Source organism: Pseudorasbora parva, chromosome 11 (assembly GCF_024679245.1).
Source record: "Pseudorasbora parva isolate DD20220531a chromosome 11, ASM2467924v1, whole genome shotgun sequence".
NCBI lineage: Eukaryota > Metazoa > Chordata > Actinopteri > Cypriniformes > Gobionidae > Pseudorasbora > Pseudorasbora parva.
The window spans coordinates 8,458,305-8,474,581 of NC_090182.1; the positions used below are offsets into that span (position 1 = coordinate 8,458,305).

Genomic DNA, 16,277 nt, shown 5'->3' on the forward strand with positions numbered 1-16,277 from the left:
TTTGACCAATCTACAAAGAATACACTTGTGCAAGACAACGCAAATGATTGCCTCAGTTCATGGTCAATATAATAAGACAAAAAATGTGATGTAACCGCTCAATAGAATCGTCTGTCTACAGCGAACTGTGATGTCAGTACTATAACATCATGAACGAGTGGAGAGAAACAATGAGAATGCTAAAGATGGCACTGTTAAAAATCAACACAGAGTTAAAGAGGAAACACTATAATTACACTATTATATGACCAATAATGGCAAAACGTGGATACATTGCTGTAGACACGAGAAACACATGCAATGACTATATAATATCAAAGGCCAAGAACAACCAAACATTCTCGTAGAATATAAAAAAAAGAACAAGCTTGATTTTCAAGATCATCTGTTCGTAAAAAAACAAGACTGTATACAGACACAGAATATAGCAAAACCCCGCCAGCAGCAGACACTGCCTGTACAGCACCACGGACAGCTAATAGAAATATGCTCTTTCACCTGACTTACTATTCAATCATTTTTTTAAACACGAGATGAAGACAAAAGTAAGTACACATATAGAGAAACTTACCAACTATTCAAGCAGCATGGGATCACATTACATGAGTTATAGCCACTTCATATCAACTGGTAATATTTCGGAAATCCTTTTAAACCCCTTTTTTTCTGGAAAAAATGTCTAATATCAAACAATATGCAAGTTCAGAAGTTTCGTACAACTTGGCCCTGATTTACAAAATTCTATTAAAAAAAATAACTCGTGGAAAAATAACTTGGTTTGTGAATTAAATTATTTTATGAAAACACTGAAATAGCTTTTCAGACTTCAAACCGACCCTCTAAAGTCTACAAAGATCACTTGAGTGAGGCAGTTTTTTTTTTTTTTTTTTTTTAAACAGCCATTTGACAATGAAAGCAGAACACAAATAAATATCAAATCTTTTTTTTAAAATGTCAATCCTACCTGAAACGAATCGCTCATTTCCGCATCGAGCCCTTCAAGATCATCCACAGCGGACTGAGTCTTTTTCAGAGTCAGGTCAGCAGTCAGTGTGCCCTCATTATAAGATCTGATGAACTTGAAGTCACTAGTGCGCGAGCCCGTGGTCAGGTATGCGTCATAATTGTAAGTGCTGCGGAGAGTTCCCGCGCCCTCCACCTCTGCGTAATTTGGAGGGAGATACGCGCTGGGAATGGCTACAGCTCCATCAAACAACAGTCTGGGCTTTCTCCTGCGACAAAACCTCACGGCCAGGATGATGATGATGAAGGTCAGGAAGAAAGTGGAAACGGACACCAGCGCGATGATCAAATAAAACGTCAGTTTGGAGCCGCTCTCGTCATGAGACATGTCTTTGAGTTCTGGAACTTCAGCCAAGTTATCTGATATGAGGAAATACAACGCGCACGAGGCCGAGAGAGAGGGCTGTCCGTTATCTCTCACGGACACAATAAGGTTCTGTTTCATGCTGTCAGATTCAGAAATGTCCCGCTGCGTCCTGATCTCCCCGCTGTGGACACCGATGGTGAAAAGTCCCGGATCAGTCGCTTTAATAATGTGATACGAGAGCCACGCGTTCTGTCCAGAATCCGCGTCCACGGCGATCACCTTGGAGACCAGGGAGCCCGCCTGCGCAGCTTTGGGGACCATCTCGGTCATGAAGGAGTTTCCTTCCGAAGATGGGTATAATATCTGAGGGGAGTTGTCATTCTCATCCGATATGAAGACCCTCACGGTCACGTTACTGCTCAGAGGAGGAGAGCCGTTGTCTCTGGCTAACACGAGCACTTTGAAACTCTTCATCTGTTCGTAATCAAACGATCTCACGGCATGAATGACCCCGGTGTCTCCGTTAATGGATAAAAAGGAGGACACCGGTGCGCCATTGACATCGGAGGACAACAGAGAATAAACTACAGTGCCATTCTGTCTCCAGTCCGGGTCTGTAGCTGATACTGAACAAATAGAGGAGCCCGGTTTGTTATTCTCTTGCACATGAGCTCTGTAATTCTGCTCCTCAAATACAGGTGGATTATCATTCACGTCAGCGACAGTCAAGTGAATATTCTTAGTGGAAGATAAAGGCGGAGAGCCCTCATCAGTAGCAGTGATTGTAATATTATAATCAGAGAGCAGCTCGCGGTCTAATTCACCTGTGGTCACCAGAGAATAGTAATTTTTGATCGAAGGTACGAGTTTAAACGGGACGTTCTGCTGAATGGAGCAGCGCACCTGTCCGTTATTCTCAGAGTCTCTGTCCTGCACATTAATGATGCCAACCTCTGTACCGGGGAGTGCGTTCTCAGGAACGGGACTGCTTAGAGAATTAATTACTATAAAAGGGGCGTTATCATTGATATCGGTAACATCTATTATTACAGTACAATGACTAGCTAACCCTTGACCATCTTTAGCTTGAATTGGCAGCTCAATTGAACTCTCCTCCTCATAATCAATGAGTCCTATAAGTTTAATTTCTCCAGACAACGAATCGAGAGAAAACATGTCCAGAAGGTGTTCGGATAAATGACCAAATTCATAAGTCACTTCTCCATTTTGTCCCTCGTCAGCATCAGTAGCGCTCACTGTCACCACTACAGTATCTACAGGAAAATTTTCAGACAGACTGACTTTATAGACGGCCTGACTAAAGACTGGAGCATTATCATTAGCATCCAGCACAGTGACGTGTATGGCTACAGTACCTGATCTCGGTGGAGTCCCGCCGTCTACCGCAGTGAGAATTAAAGTCACCTCTTTCTGCTGCTCACGGTCCAACTCTTTATTAAGAACTAGCTCGCCATATTTTCTTCCATTTGCACGCGTTTGGACACTAAGAATAAAGTGTTCATTGTTTTGAAGTGTATATGACTGCACTGAATTCAGACCAATATCCGCATCATGGGCCTCATCTAATAAATATCGAGATCCTTTGCCCGCTGATTCCTGTATTTCGAATTTTATTACACTTTGTTTGAACTGTGGTGAATTATCATTGATGTCCTCAATATTGAGAATAAATCGATGTAGCTCTAAATGATTTTCCAGCACGAGCTCCAGTTTAATAACGCATGAAGCTTTCCTTCCACAAATCTCCTCTCTGTCGATCCTCTCCGCTACGGTCAGTTCTCCAGTGTTCAGATTAATGTCACAGTATCGTTTTCTGTTACCTTCAGTATCAATGCGAGCCTTACGAGATGACAGTCTGTTGACATCGAGCCCGAGATCCTTTGCTATATTTCCAATCACAGATCCGCGTTTCATCTCCTCCGGGAAAGAATAGCTCACGTCTCCATAAGCGGCGCGCGCCATCAGCACGAAGAACAAAAGACCAAACATCTCGACAGAAACCCTTGAAATGCTTGAGAAATTCAGCAAAAATCAATTCCTGTAATCCAACTGTTAACATGTAAAAGAGAACCATATGCGAAACTACATTTAGGGGAATAAAAGTAGTCACATTCGACGATATTCTTAGAACGAGACAATCAAGCAGCCCTGTGTGTGTATGACGTCAGAGGCAGGGTGGAGAGATTTGTACTGAACACACACATGGTTTTGTAGGTGAACAGCGACACTGTAAGCTAAAGGAAAAAACTGCATAAAAATCATATCTCTCAAATGATTAAGCCTCGGAACATACATACACTAAACAAAACCAGAGGCAGTAGCAACATTCTCTGAAGATTGGGAGATCGGAATTACCATAGCATTTAGGCCTACAGTATTTACCAAAAAAAAAAAAAAAAAAAGGAAAGCTGTGAGCTACATTGTGAATGAGAGGGAAAAACAGACAAGTGCAGCGCAACAGTTAAGCACCACGGACAGCAACAGGAAAAATAGTTTTAAAAAAAGTTGAATTGCTGACATCGGAATTACATAACTAAAAGACAACAACAACAGCAACAAAAATATTGATTACAAAAACAGCAACATTTCATTAAATCACAAAAGACAGAAATCCTCACAATCTGATAGAAAAATCGAATGAGTTACACAAAACAATTACCCATCAATATATATATATATATATATATATATATATATATATATATATATATATATATATATATATATATATATATATATATATATATATATATATTACTGATTTTCAAAAAGCGTAACTTAGTATGATTCATAAGATGTTTTCCTCATGGCTACCATACATGTCCCTACAAAGGCAAGGATTTCAGATATCGCTATTTTGTGGGGAGATTTTGTCCCTATGAGGTAGGGCTTATCTTTACCAGACCCACATTCTTGAATATGTGGTTTACGGAGACTCTCCATAGGATTAATGGTTTTTATACTGTACAAACTGTGTGTTACCCCCCTACAGTAAGCCTACCCCTAAACCGTTACCATCACACAAAACTTAGTACTGTTTAGTATGTTTTAAACTATGGTTTATGCTGTAACACCCATGTCCCTATACACGTGTCCTCATAAACCACACGCGCACGCGCGCACGCACGCACGCACGCACGCACGCACACACACACACACACACACACACACACACACACACACACAAACACACACACACAAACACACAAACACACAAACACACACACGCACACACACAAACACACACACACACACACACACACACACACACACACACACACACACACACACACACACACACACACACACACACACACACACACACACACAAACCTTAAACATTTCAAACCTTAACCTTAAAAGCCACAGACACTTCCAAACAGGGCAGCTAATTGAAAAATATGCCTATTAAACTTAATATCTGAGTGTACTGGCGCATACAAAAGAATATTTACATAAAAACGCAAAGCCATTTATAAACTTATTTCACATAACAGACAGCGTTGGATCACACTATATATGTTTATCCTGAGTGAAAGGAAATAATCTCTATTGATCATTAATATTTCCGAAAGCCATTTTAAACCAATTATTTATTGTATTATATTTAGGGAAAATGTGCCCCCACAAGAATTTACTAAAATGCCAAATTAATTAACTTGCTTGTGCAACATATATGCCGTTTACACGTCGTGGGCAGAGCGGGTGATTGTCTGTAGAACACTTGCGCAAACCGACTATACTTTTCAGACGTGAAATTGCCCCATGAAATATTCGTTCGGATCTCACGAAAATGCATATAAATAGTACGAGTGTGCAATGTCGTGGAATGTAAAAACTCATATTGGCGTGTGTATGCCCCGCTGTTTTTCGCGTGCATATGATACGCACTCTATGGCGTATTATACATCCGGAACCCCCACCCCACTACCCTAAACCTACCCAGGAGCGTGTCATATCAACGCGAAAAACAGCGTGTCATATGCACGCCAAAATGAGTTTTGGCATGCATTCCACGACACTGCACACTCGCTATTTATACTCACTATTTATACGCATTTACATGTGTCAAATTAAACTAAGCAGAGAACAGAGCCGGTTGCCTGTGGATACACTCGGTTTACAAGAAAATACACACTTAATGTAAACACCTACCATTACACGAGCAAAATAACATGACATAAGAAATTACAACGATTCACAAAATGCATTCAGCATTTATAGCTCATCAATCATCACAAACTTTGCTAACACCCTAAAACTAAAAGGCTTTCAAAGGGCGAAGAAATTCTTTACGCTTCAATAAAAATATAATAGGTAAGGTTTTTATTTATTTTTTATTTTTATTTTTTATTTTTTTATTTGGCAGTATACTTCAAACGTATAGGTTTAAAGTATGTATTATCAACCAACCGTAACATTCACAGATTATGGCAAGTAAAAACGACCAAAGATCATTTACTTTTACAAGTAAAAGGGGTCTAGAATACATTTTAGACCAAATGCTACAACTTGACAAAATGAAGAAAATAGAACAAACACATGTCGTTGTAACACCCACAAATAATTAAAGCACTAGTCCTACCTGAAACGAATCGCTCATTTCCGCATCGAGTCCTTCAAGATCATCCACAGCGGACTGAGTCTTTTTCAGAGTCAGGTCAGCAGTCAGTGTGCCCTCATTATAAGATCTGATGAACTTGAAGTCACTAGTGCGCGAGCCCGTGGTCAGGTATGCGTCATAATTGTAAGTGCTCCGGAGAGTTCCCGCGCCCTCCACCTCTGCGTAATTTGGAGGGAGATACGCGCTGGGAATGGCTACAGCTCCATCAAACAACAGTCTGGGCTTTCTCCTGCGACAAAACCTCACGGCCAGGATGATGATGATGAAGGTCAGGAAGAAAGTGGAAACGGACACCAGCGCGATTATCAAATAAAACGTCAGTTTGGAGCCGCTCTCGTCATGAGACATGTCTTTGAGTTCTGGAACTTCAGCCAAGTTATCTGATATGAGTAAATACAACGCGCACGAGGCCGAGAGAGAGGGCTGTCCGTTATCTCTCACGGACACAATAAGGTTCTGTTTCATGCTGTCAGATTCAGAAATGTCCCGCTGCGTCCTGATCTCCCCGCTGTGGACACCGATAGTGAAAAGTCCCGGATCAGTCGCTTTAATAATGTGATACGAGAGCCACGCGTTCTGTCCAGAATCCGCGTCCACGGCGATCACCTTGGAGACCAGGGAGCCCGCCTGCGCAGCTTTGGGGACCATCTCGGTCATGAAGGAGTTTCCTTCCGGAGAGGGGTATAATATCTGAGGGGAGTTGTCATTCTCATCCGATACGAAGACACTCACGGTCACGTTACTGCTCAGAGGAGGAGAGCCGTTGTCTCTGGCTAACACGAGCACTTTGAAACTCTTCATCTGTTCGTAATCAAACGATCTCACGGCATGAATGACCCCGGTGTCTCCGTTAACGGATAAAAAGGAGGACACCGGTGCGCCATTGACATCAGAGGACAACAGAGAATAAACTACAGTGCCATTCTGTCTCCAGTCCGGGTCTGTAGCTGATACTGAACAAATAGAGGAGCCCGGTTTGTTATTCTCTTGCACATGAGCTCTGTAATTCAGCTCCTCAAATACAGGTGGATTATCATTCACGTCAGCGACAGCCAAGTGAATATTCTTAGTGGAAGATAAAGGCGGAGAGCCCTCATCAGTAGCAGTGATTGTAATATTATAATCAGAGAGCAGCTCGCGGTCTAATTCACCTGTGGTCACCAGAGAATAGTAATTTTTGATCGAAGGTACGAGTTTAAACGGGACGTTCTGCTGAATGGAGCAGCGCACCTGTCCGTTATTCTCAGAGTCTCTGTCCTGCACATTAATGATGCCAACCTCTGTACCGGGGAGCGCGTTCTCGGGGACGGGACTGCGCAAAGACTTCAAACGTATCTCAGGAGCATTGTCATTAACATCTGCAAGTTGAATTACAATTTTAGCGTCACTGGATAACCCAAATCCATCTTTCCCTTCTACACGTAATTCATAAACAGCTTCGTCCTCGAAATCAAGTGCACCTGTTACTCGAATGTCACCTGTGTGTGTATCCAACGAGAACAGCTTTCTAGCTCTGTCAGAAATACGACCAAATTCATATGTCACTTGTCCATTTTGTCCCTCGTCAGCATCAGTAGCGCTCACTGTCACCACTACAGTATCTACAGGAGAATTTTCAGGCAGACTGACTTTATAGACGGCCTGACTAAAGACTGGAGCATTATCATTAGCATCCAGCACAGTGACGTGTATGGCTACAGTACCTGATCTCGGTGGAGTCCCGCCGTCTACCGCAGTGAGAATTAAAGTCACCTCTTTCTGCTGCTCACGGTCCAACTCTTTATCTAGCAGAAGTTCCAAATTCTTTTCTCCGTCTACATTTGAATTAATTGCCAGTTGAAAATTATCATTTTTTTGTAGACTGTATTTCTGGACAGCATTCTGTCCCACATCAGCATCGTGAGCTGAATTCAAGCGATAACGTGTACCTCGGACAGCAGACTCTCTAATTTCAAATGTGATCAAATCCTTTGAGAAAACAGGCGAATTGTCGTTAATATCCTGAATTTGAACTGAAACACGGTGCAGCTCTAAGGGATCCTCGAGCATGAACTCAAATTTTAAAACACACGAAACCCTTTCGCCACAAATCTCTTCTCTGTCGATCCTCTCCGCTACGGTCAGTTCTCCAGTGTTCAGATTAATGTCACAGTATCGTTTTCTGTTACCTTCAGTATCAATGCGAGCCTTACGAGATGACAGTCTGTTAACATCGAGCCCGAGATCCTTTGCTATATTTCCAATCACAGATCCGCGTTTCATCTCCTCCGGGAAAGAATAGCTCACGTCTCCATAAGCGGCGCGCGCCATCAGCACGAAGAACAAAAGACCAAACATCTCGACAGAAACGCAGAACCTTTGAAACGCCTAATAAATTAAATCCAGGAAAGCTACAGTCTACTACATGCAAATAGAAAACATTAATGTAAACCTAAATGTAGTAATGTAGAAAGAAGTGCAGTATATAAATCAGTCTCCGTCGACGATGTTCAATAAAGAGACGAGCTCGAAGCCCTGTGTGTGTATGACATCAGAATCAGGGTGGAGAGATGTTTACTGAACACACACATGGTTTTGCAGGTCAACAGCGACACTGTGAGTTAAAAAGAAGAAACTGCATGATATATATTTTGTTTATCTCTTACAGAATGTACACCGAACTTGGCATAATTCATTATTTTGAAAAATAAGAACACACACACACACACACACACACACACACACACACACACACACACACACACACACACACACACACACACACACACACACACACACACACACACACACACACACACACACACACACACACACACACACACACACACACACACACACACACACCCTAAACATACCCATCACTGGAAACATTCTGCATTTGTACTTTCTAAAAAAAAAATTCATCCTGTATGACTAATAAGCATTTTGAAAAGTGGAAAAGTCATATTTCACTCTTTCCTTGTAATACCTATTTCATACCCATGTCATTATAGACATTTTTGTCCTCATATGTCACAAAAATATGCCCGCACACGCACGCACACACACACGCACGCACACATACACACACACACACACACACACACACACACACACACACACACACACACACACACACACACACACACACACACACACACACACACACTCAATGTACTACAAAAATAAATACATAGGCCATAGCACATTATTCAGAAGCAAATAACACAAACACCAATAATAAATGCGGGTGCAGCACCACTGACAGCAACAATAATACCTGATCTTGTGAAACAGGATACAAGGCTTACTGATCATGAGAAGAACATTATAAAAATACATTAGACTAGCTGTATTTCAGAGTTTAAACTGAACCTCACGCGTTCATGTGTCTAAAAGCACTAAAATGAGCCGCGTGATCTTGCTATTTTAAAGAGCCTGTCAATGAAATGACACACACATTCAATCCGTAAACCCAGTATGCATTTTGTTTTCTAAAGACAGTATTATCTTATTTGAAGAGTCACCCATGTCCGCATCACGTCCTTCAAGAACACATTTGACCAATCTACAAAGAATACACTTGTGCAAGACAACGCAAATGATTGCCTCAGTTCATGGTCAATATAATAAGACAAAAAAGTGATGTAACCGCTCAATATAATCGTCTGTCTACAGCGAACTGTGATGTCAGTACTATGACATCATGAACGAGTGGAGGGAAACCAGTGCCGTTTCTAGGCATAGGCAAACTAGGCGGTCGCCTAGGGCGCCAACAGCTGGGGGGCGTCAATGAGCCCCCGCCCCAACAAGATTTTTTAGTTATTTCATATATATTTTATTATTAATATTTCGTACTTTTGCTATTTCAAGGCATTATGATTAGTTGTGATTATTGGAGTGAAGTCGCAATGGTGATAGTGGAGCTGCTGTAATGAAATGAGATCATGTAGAGGGCGGCAGGGAACGCCGTCATCCGTGGCGTTGTAACGCTTGTGTCCGAGTGAAAAATGCGGATAGCTCACTTAATGTAACTGGAGTGGATGCAAACACGGAGGCGATTAACATCAAACAGATCGCACTTTATTCCCCGCTGAACTCTCATCACAAACTCCCTTTCCGTCCACAGCATTACTTAATAAAACAAAATAACTGTTAGCAACAGAAAACTGTTAGCAACAGAAAACAGAAAATAATCCCCACACATGGGAGCTCAAGACTCAGTGCGCACATACACAAAATGCAGACTTCGTTTGCAGGGAGCGCTCGCAACTCTTAAAGGGGCCACACTATATTTCTACTCGTTACAGCGTGCTTTAGTTTCATCATCATGAAAAGGTCAAAGCCATCAGGGGCTCAGTATCGTAAAAAGAAAGCGAAATATACAGGTATAGCCTACTTATTGGTTATTTGTTCTCTACTAAGCTGGTCCCTCTATCATAACGTTGAGCAAAACATTACACTGAATATTAGTACTGGACGGACCACACGCCATGCTCATTTCAGGTGCAGAACATCAGTTAATTTGAATAATTTTTTTTTTACATCAGAGATAGCTGTTTAGTGTAAATTGATCAAGTAGGCTAATACTGTCATAACCATGGGCGTCACTAGGCCCTTTTTTATGAACTTATGCATCAGCCCCCCCTAAAAAAATATGTGATTAACCTTTAAAACATGAAACTGGCGCAAGGCTTCGGCTACTGCTTCGTCCCGTCTTTTAGTCTTTGTGTCACTGTGTTCTTCAATCCGCAGCGGCGCCGAGTGACATGGTTTTCAAGCTATTGTTATCTAATTTTTTGGCCTTCAGAACATCTTAAAATACACATATGTAGATCATAGAAATCAAATTTTTCTCGGGGGAGCATGCCCCCGAACCCCCCAACATCTGTGATCTCAGAGATAATAAACCTAGCTACATTATTCGATTAATGCATGTACAATATGCCCATGAAATAAGGAAGTCATATTTACTTAATAAGTTGTAGTTTTAAAAAAAAAAGAGGGGGGGGGGGGTGCAACATATGAATCTCGCCTAGGGTGCCAGAAAGGCTAGAAACGGCCCTGAGGGAAACAATGAGAATGCTAAAGATGGCAGTGCTAAAAATCAACACAGAGTTAAAGAGGAAACACTATAATGACACTATTATATGACTATATGACAATAATGGCAAAACGTGGAAACATTGCTGTAGACACGAGAAACACATGCAAAGGCTATATAATATCAAAGGCCAAGAACAACCAAACATTCTCGTAGAATATAAAAAAGAACAAGCTTGGTTTTCAAGATCATCTATTCGTAAAAAACACGACTGTATACAGACACAGAATAGAGCAAAACCCGCCAGCAGCAGACACTGCCTGTACAGCACCACGGACAGCTAATAGAAATATGCTCTTTCATCTGACTTACTATTCAATCATTTTTTTAAAAATGAGATGAAGACAAAAGTAAGTACACATATAGAGAAACTTACCAACTATTCAAGCAGCATGGGATCACATTACATGAGTTATAGCCACTTCATATCAACTGGTGATATTTCTAAAATCCTTTTAAAACCTTTTTTTCTGGAAAAACTGTCTAATATCAAACAATATGCATGTTCAGAAGTTTCGTACAATTTGGCCCTGATTTACAAAATTCTATATAAAAAAAATAACTCGTGGAAAAATAACTTGATTTGTGTATTAAATGATTTTATGAAAACACCGAAATAGCTTTTCAGACTTCAAACCGACCCTCTAAAGTCTACAGAGATCACTTGAGTGAGCCAGGTATTAATTTTTTAAACAGAGCCATTTGAAAATGAAAGCAGAACACAAATAAATATCAAATCTTTTTTGAAAAATGTCAGTCCTACCTGAAAGGAATCGCTCATTTCCGCATCGAGCCCTTCAAGATCATCCACAGCGGACTGAGTCTTTTTCAGAGTCAGGTCAGCAGTCAGTGTGCCCTCATTATAAGATCTGATGAACTTGAAGTCACTAGTGCGCGAGCCCGTGGTCAGGTATGCGTCATAATTGTAAGTGCTGCGGAGAGTTCCCGCGCCCTCCACCTCTGCGTAATTTGGAGGGAGATACGCGCTGGGAATGGCTACAGCTCCATCAAACAACAGTCTGGGCTTTCTCCTGCGACAAAACCTCACGGCCAGGATGATGATGATGAAGGTCAGGAAGAAAGTGGAAACGGACACCAGCGCGATGATCAAATAAAACGTCAGTTTGGAGCTGCTCTCGTCATGAGACATGTCTTTGAGTTCTGGAACTTCAGCCAAGTTATCTGATATGAGTAAATACAACGCGCACGAGGCCGAGAGAGAGGGCTGTCCGTTATCTCTCACGGACACAATAAGGTTCTGTTTCATGCTGTCAGATTCAGAAATGTCCCGCTGCGTCCTGATCTCCCCGCTGTGGACACCGATAGTGAAAAGTCCCGGATCAGTCGCTTTAATAATGTGATACGAGAGCCACGCGTTCTGTCCAGAATCCGCGTCCACGGCGATCACCTTGGAGACCAGGGAGCCCGCCTGCGCAGCTTTGGGGACCATCTCGGTCATGAAGGAGTTTCCTTCTGGAGAGGGGTATAATATCTGAGGGGAGTTGTCATTCTCATCCGATATGAAGACACTCACGGTCACGTTACTGCTCAGAGGAGGAGAGCCGTTGTCTCTGGCTAACACGAGCACTTTGAAACTCTTCATCTGTTCGTAATCAAACGATCTCACGGCATGAATGACCCCGGTGTCTCCGTTAATGGATAAAAAGGAGGACACAGGTGCGCCATTGACATCAGAGGACAACAGAGAATAAACTACAGTGCCATTCTGTCTCCAGTCCGGGTCTGTAGCTGATACTGAACAAATAGAGGAGCCCGGTTTGTTATTCTCTTGCATATGAGCTCTGTAATTCTGCTCCTCAAATACAGGTGGATTATCATTCACGTCAGCGACAGTCAAGTGAATATTCTTAGTGGAAGATAAAGGCGGAGAGCCCTCATCAGTAGCAGTGATTGTAATATTATAATCAGAGAGCAGCTCGCGGTCTAATTCACCTGTGGTCACCAGAGAATAGTAATTTTTGATCGAAGGTACGAGTTTAAACGGGACGTTCTGCTGAATGGAGCAGCGCACCTGTCCGTTATTCTCAGAGTCTCTGTCCTGCACATTAATGATGCCAACCTCTGTACCGGGGAACGCGTTCTCAGGAACGGGACTGCTTAGAGAATTAATTACTATTATAGGGGCGTTATCATTGATATCAGTAACATCTATTATTACAGTACAATGACTGGCTAACCCTTGACCATCTTTAGCTTGAATTGGCAGCTCAATTGAACTCTCCTCCTCATAATCCATGAGTCCCTTTAGTTTAATCTCTCCAGACATTGCATCAAGGAAAAATAATTGCCGGGTAATTTCGGATAAATGACTAAACGCATATGTCACTTGTCCATTTTGTCCCTCGTCAGCATCAGTAGCGCTCACTGTCACCACTACAGTATCTACAGGAGAATTTTCAGGCAGACTGACTTTATAGACGGCCTGACTAAAGACTGGAGCATTATCATTAGCATCCAGCACAGTGACGTGTATGGCTACAGTACCTGATCTCGGTGGAGTCCCGCCGTCTACCGCAGTGAGAATTAAAGTCACCTCTTTCTGCTGCTCACGGTCCAACTCTTTATTAAGAACTAGCTCACCATATTTTCTCCCATTTTCCCTGGAACGTACATTAAGAAGAAAGTGTTCATTGTTTTGAAGTGTATATGACTGCACTGAATTCAGACCAATATCCGCATCATGGGCCTCATCTAATAAATAACGAGATCCTTTGTCCGCTGATTCCTGTATTTCGAATTCAATAACACTCTCTGTAAACTGTGGCGAATTATCATTTACGTCTTCAATATTGAGAATGAAGCGATGCAGTTCGAGAGGACTTTCAAGAACAAACTCCTGATTTATAACGCATGAAGCTTTCTTCACACAAATACTCTCTCTGTCGATTCTCTCCGCTACGGTCAGTTCTCCAGTGTTCAGATTAATGTCACAGTATCGTTTTCTGTTACCTTCAGTATCAATGCGAGCCTTACGAGATGACAGTCTGTTCACATCGAGCCCGAGATCCTTTGCTATATTTCCAATCACAGATCCGCGTTTCATCTCCTCCGGGAAAGAATAGCTCACGTCTCCATAAGCGGCGCGCGCCATCAGCACGAAGAACAAAAGACCAAACATCTCGAAACGATGAGCGTTTAATATGCTTCAGAAATTAAGTCGAAATAAAATCCAGCAGCACTTGACATGCAAAGAAAAGAAAAATATAAAACTCAATATAGAATAATAGCCAGGAGGACAGTATTAGCAGTAATCAGTCTCCGTCGACGATATTCTGTAAAGAGACGAGCTTGAAGCCCTGTGTGTGTATGACATCAGAATCAGGGTGGAGAGATGTGTACTGAACACACACATTGTTTTGCAGGTCAACAGCGACACTGTGAGTTAAAAGATGAAACTGCATAACATTCATATTTCTGAAAGACTTAAGTGTGATTATATAGTTACAATTATTTAGGAAAACAAGAGCTGGCATGAAACAACATTCCTTGAAGAGAGAATAAAGATAAACACGAAAAGAATATTTATAGAATGCCTACTGAAAGAAGGAGAAGAAGAAGAAGAAGAAGAAGAAGAAGATTGGCAGGATAGAGAGTTAGGAGCTATATTATGTAAGAGTAATTGACATTAGTGCACCATGGACAGCAAAATGGAAAACTGAGCTATGCAATTTCTAACCAAACTAAACAGTTTATAAAGTTGCTGACATACGAAATTATTTCCATGAGGCAATATCACACAACAAAGACAACGATGAAGAAAAACGCCAAACTACTTAATCCGGCAGCAATTTGTCACATATTTCTATTAGAAACTGCAGAAGAGATATACTGAGGTCACAGAAAACAATGACATTCGAGGTACTCGTCAGGGTTGCCCGCTTTCTCCTTTGTTATTTGCCTTATCCATGGAACCCTTATCTCAAGCGGTCTGCCAATCAGAAACTATTGCCCCAATAATTATCAAGAACACATACCATCATATTTCATTGTTTGCTGACGACATCTTATTGTTTTTGGAGAAACCGTCACATTCGATCCCTCATGTGTTAAAGTTATTTGACCATTTTGGATCCCTCTCTGGGTTCAAAATTAATTGGAGCAAGTCATGTTTACTCCCACTACATTTTGAAGTTGATCCCACACCCCTATTCTTATCTATTCCGGTGGTTAACTCCTTTAAGTATCTGGGCATAGACATCTTTCCAAACCTGCAGGAAATTATTTTAAAAAACCTGAATAGAATTTTAGTGAAAGTCTCCTCTGACTTGGAAAATTGGTCCCGTCTCCCATCTTCCTTTCATGCTCAGGTATCTGTGATTAAAATGAACGTCCTCCCACGTATTAATTTCTTTTCATCTATGATTCCTCTTTCTCCACCTGCTGGCCGCTGGAAAAAAAACTTGATGCATGTGTTTCTCGGTATATATGGAATGGGAAACGTCTTCTAATTAAGCTGACAACTTTACAGCATTCTAGATCATATGGAGGTCTGTCTTTCCCTAATTTTAGACTGTATGCTCAAGCCTTTACTCTCCGCCCTTTAACAGTCTGGTTTGACCCTGATGCTTCTGTGTCATGGAAAGCAATGAGGAATCTATAGTCTAACCCTATGAATTGAAACATCTTGTTTTCTCGGGGGTTCCACTGAGGCAGTGCAAATCCCAGTTTGTAACTCATCTCATCTCCACTTGAAGAGAGGTGGAAAAACAAAAACAACAAGTTACAATCTGGCATAAATATTCACCAATTTTCCACAATAATAATCTTTTGTCAGGCAAGGCACCATTTCACTGCCCACAATGGACTCAGAATAAAGTAAACACTTTGGGAGATACATATGATGATATGGGTCTAAAATCATTTCAAAACATTAAAGCCCTATAGCTACATCTTTTTTATGTATCTGCGTATAAGATCGGCCCTTCGGGCTTATGGGGTGCCTTGGGACTCCCATTTACCTCTTCACCCTTTACGTAAATGCATCCTTCCTTCGGAGAAATCTCCCTCTTCTGTTTCAGTTATTTATTTGTATCTTTTTGAACATTTATACAAAACCTTATCTATTACAACTGTTTGGGCCAAGGATCTTAATGAAGATGTGGATGTTGTATTTTTGGATCAGGTGTGGAGGATGTTTAAGCTGTCTTCAAAGAACCCCAATCATCAAATGATACACTGGAAATTACTTCATAGGGTTT

At 41.5% G+C, this 16,277-nt stretch overlaps 3 protein-coding genes across 7 annotated transcripts in view; all 3 read right to left on the reverse strand.

The window, feature by feature from the left end:
• The window catches only part of LOC137092613 (protocadherin gamma-A11-like), a 199,688-nt gene that overhangs the window by 161,522 nt on the left and 21,889 nt on the right, over positions 1-16,277 (reverse strand). Inside the window, exon 1 of one of the 5 annotated variants that reach the window (XM_067456934.1) lies at positions 5,937-8,409. The exons of the other annotated variants lie outside the window; for them this stretch is intronic. Within the exon in view, the coding sequence (XP_067313035.1) occupies positions 5,937-8,312 (2,376 nt within the window). The 5' untranslated portion in view covers positions 8,313-8,409. Of the gene's footprint in view, positions 1-5,936; positions 8,410-16,277 lie in introns of those variants that run through there. 5 annotated transcript variants of the gene reach the window in all.
• Positions 180-3,340, reverse strand: LOC137092867 (protocadherin beta-15-like). Its single transcript, XM_067457387.1, has 2 exons — positions 965-3,340; positions 180-191 (listed from the first exon to the last, which is right to left on the reverse strand). The coding sequence occupies exons 1-2, from the start codon at positions 3,338-3,340 to the stop codon at positions 180-182; spliced, it is 2,388 nt and encodes a 795-aa protein (XP_067313488.1).
• LOC137092868 (protocadherin beta-15-like) lies at positions 11,040-14,360 on the reverse strand. Its single transcript, XM_067457388.1, has 2 exons — positions 11,822-14,360; positions 11,040-11,054 (listed from the first exon to the last, which is right to left on the reverse strand). Exons 1-2 carry the CDS (start codon positions 14,195-14,197, stop codon positions 11,040-11,042), a joined length of 2,391 nt encoding a protein of 796 aa, XP_067313489.1. The 5' UTR covers positions 14,198-14,360.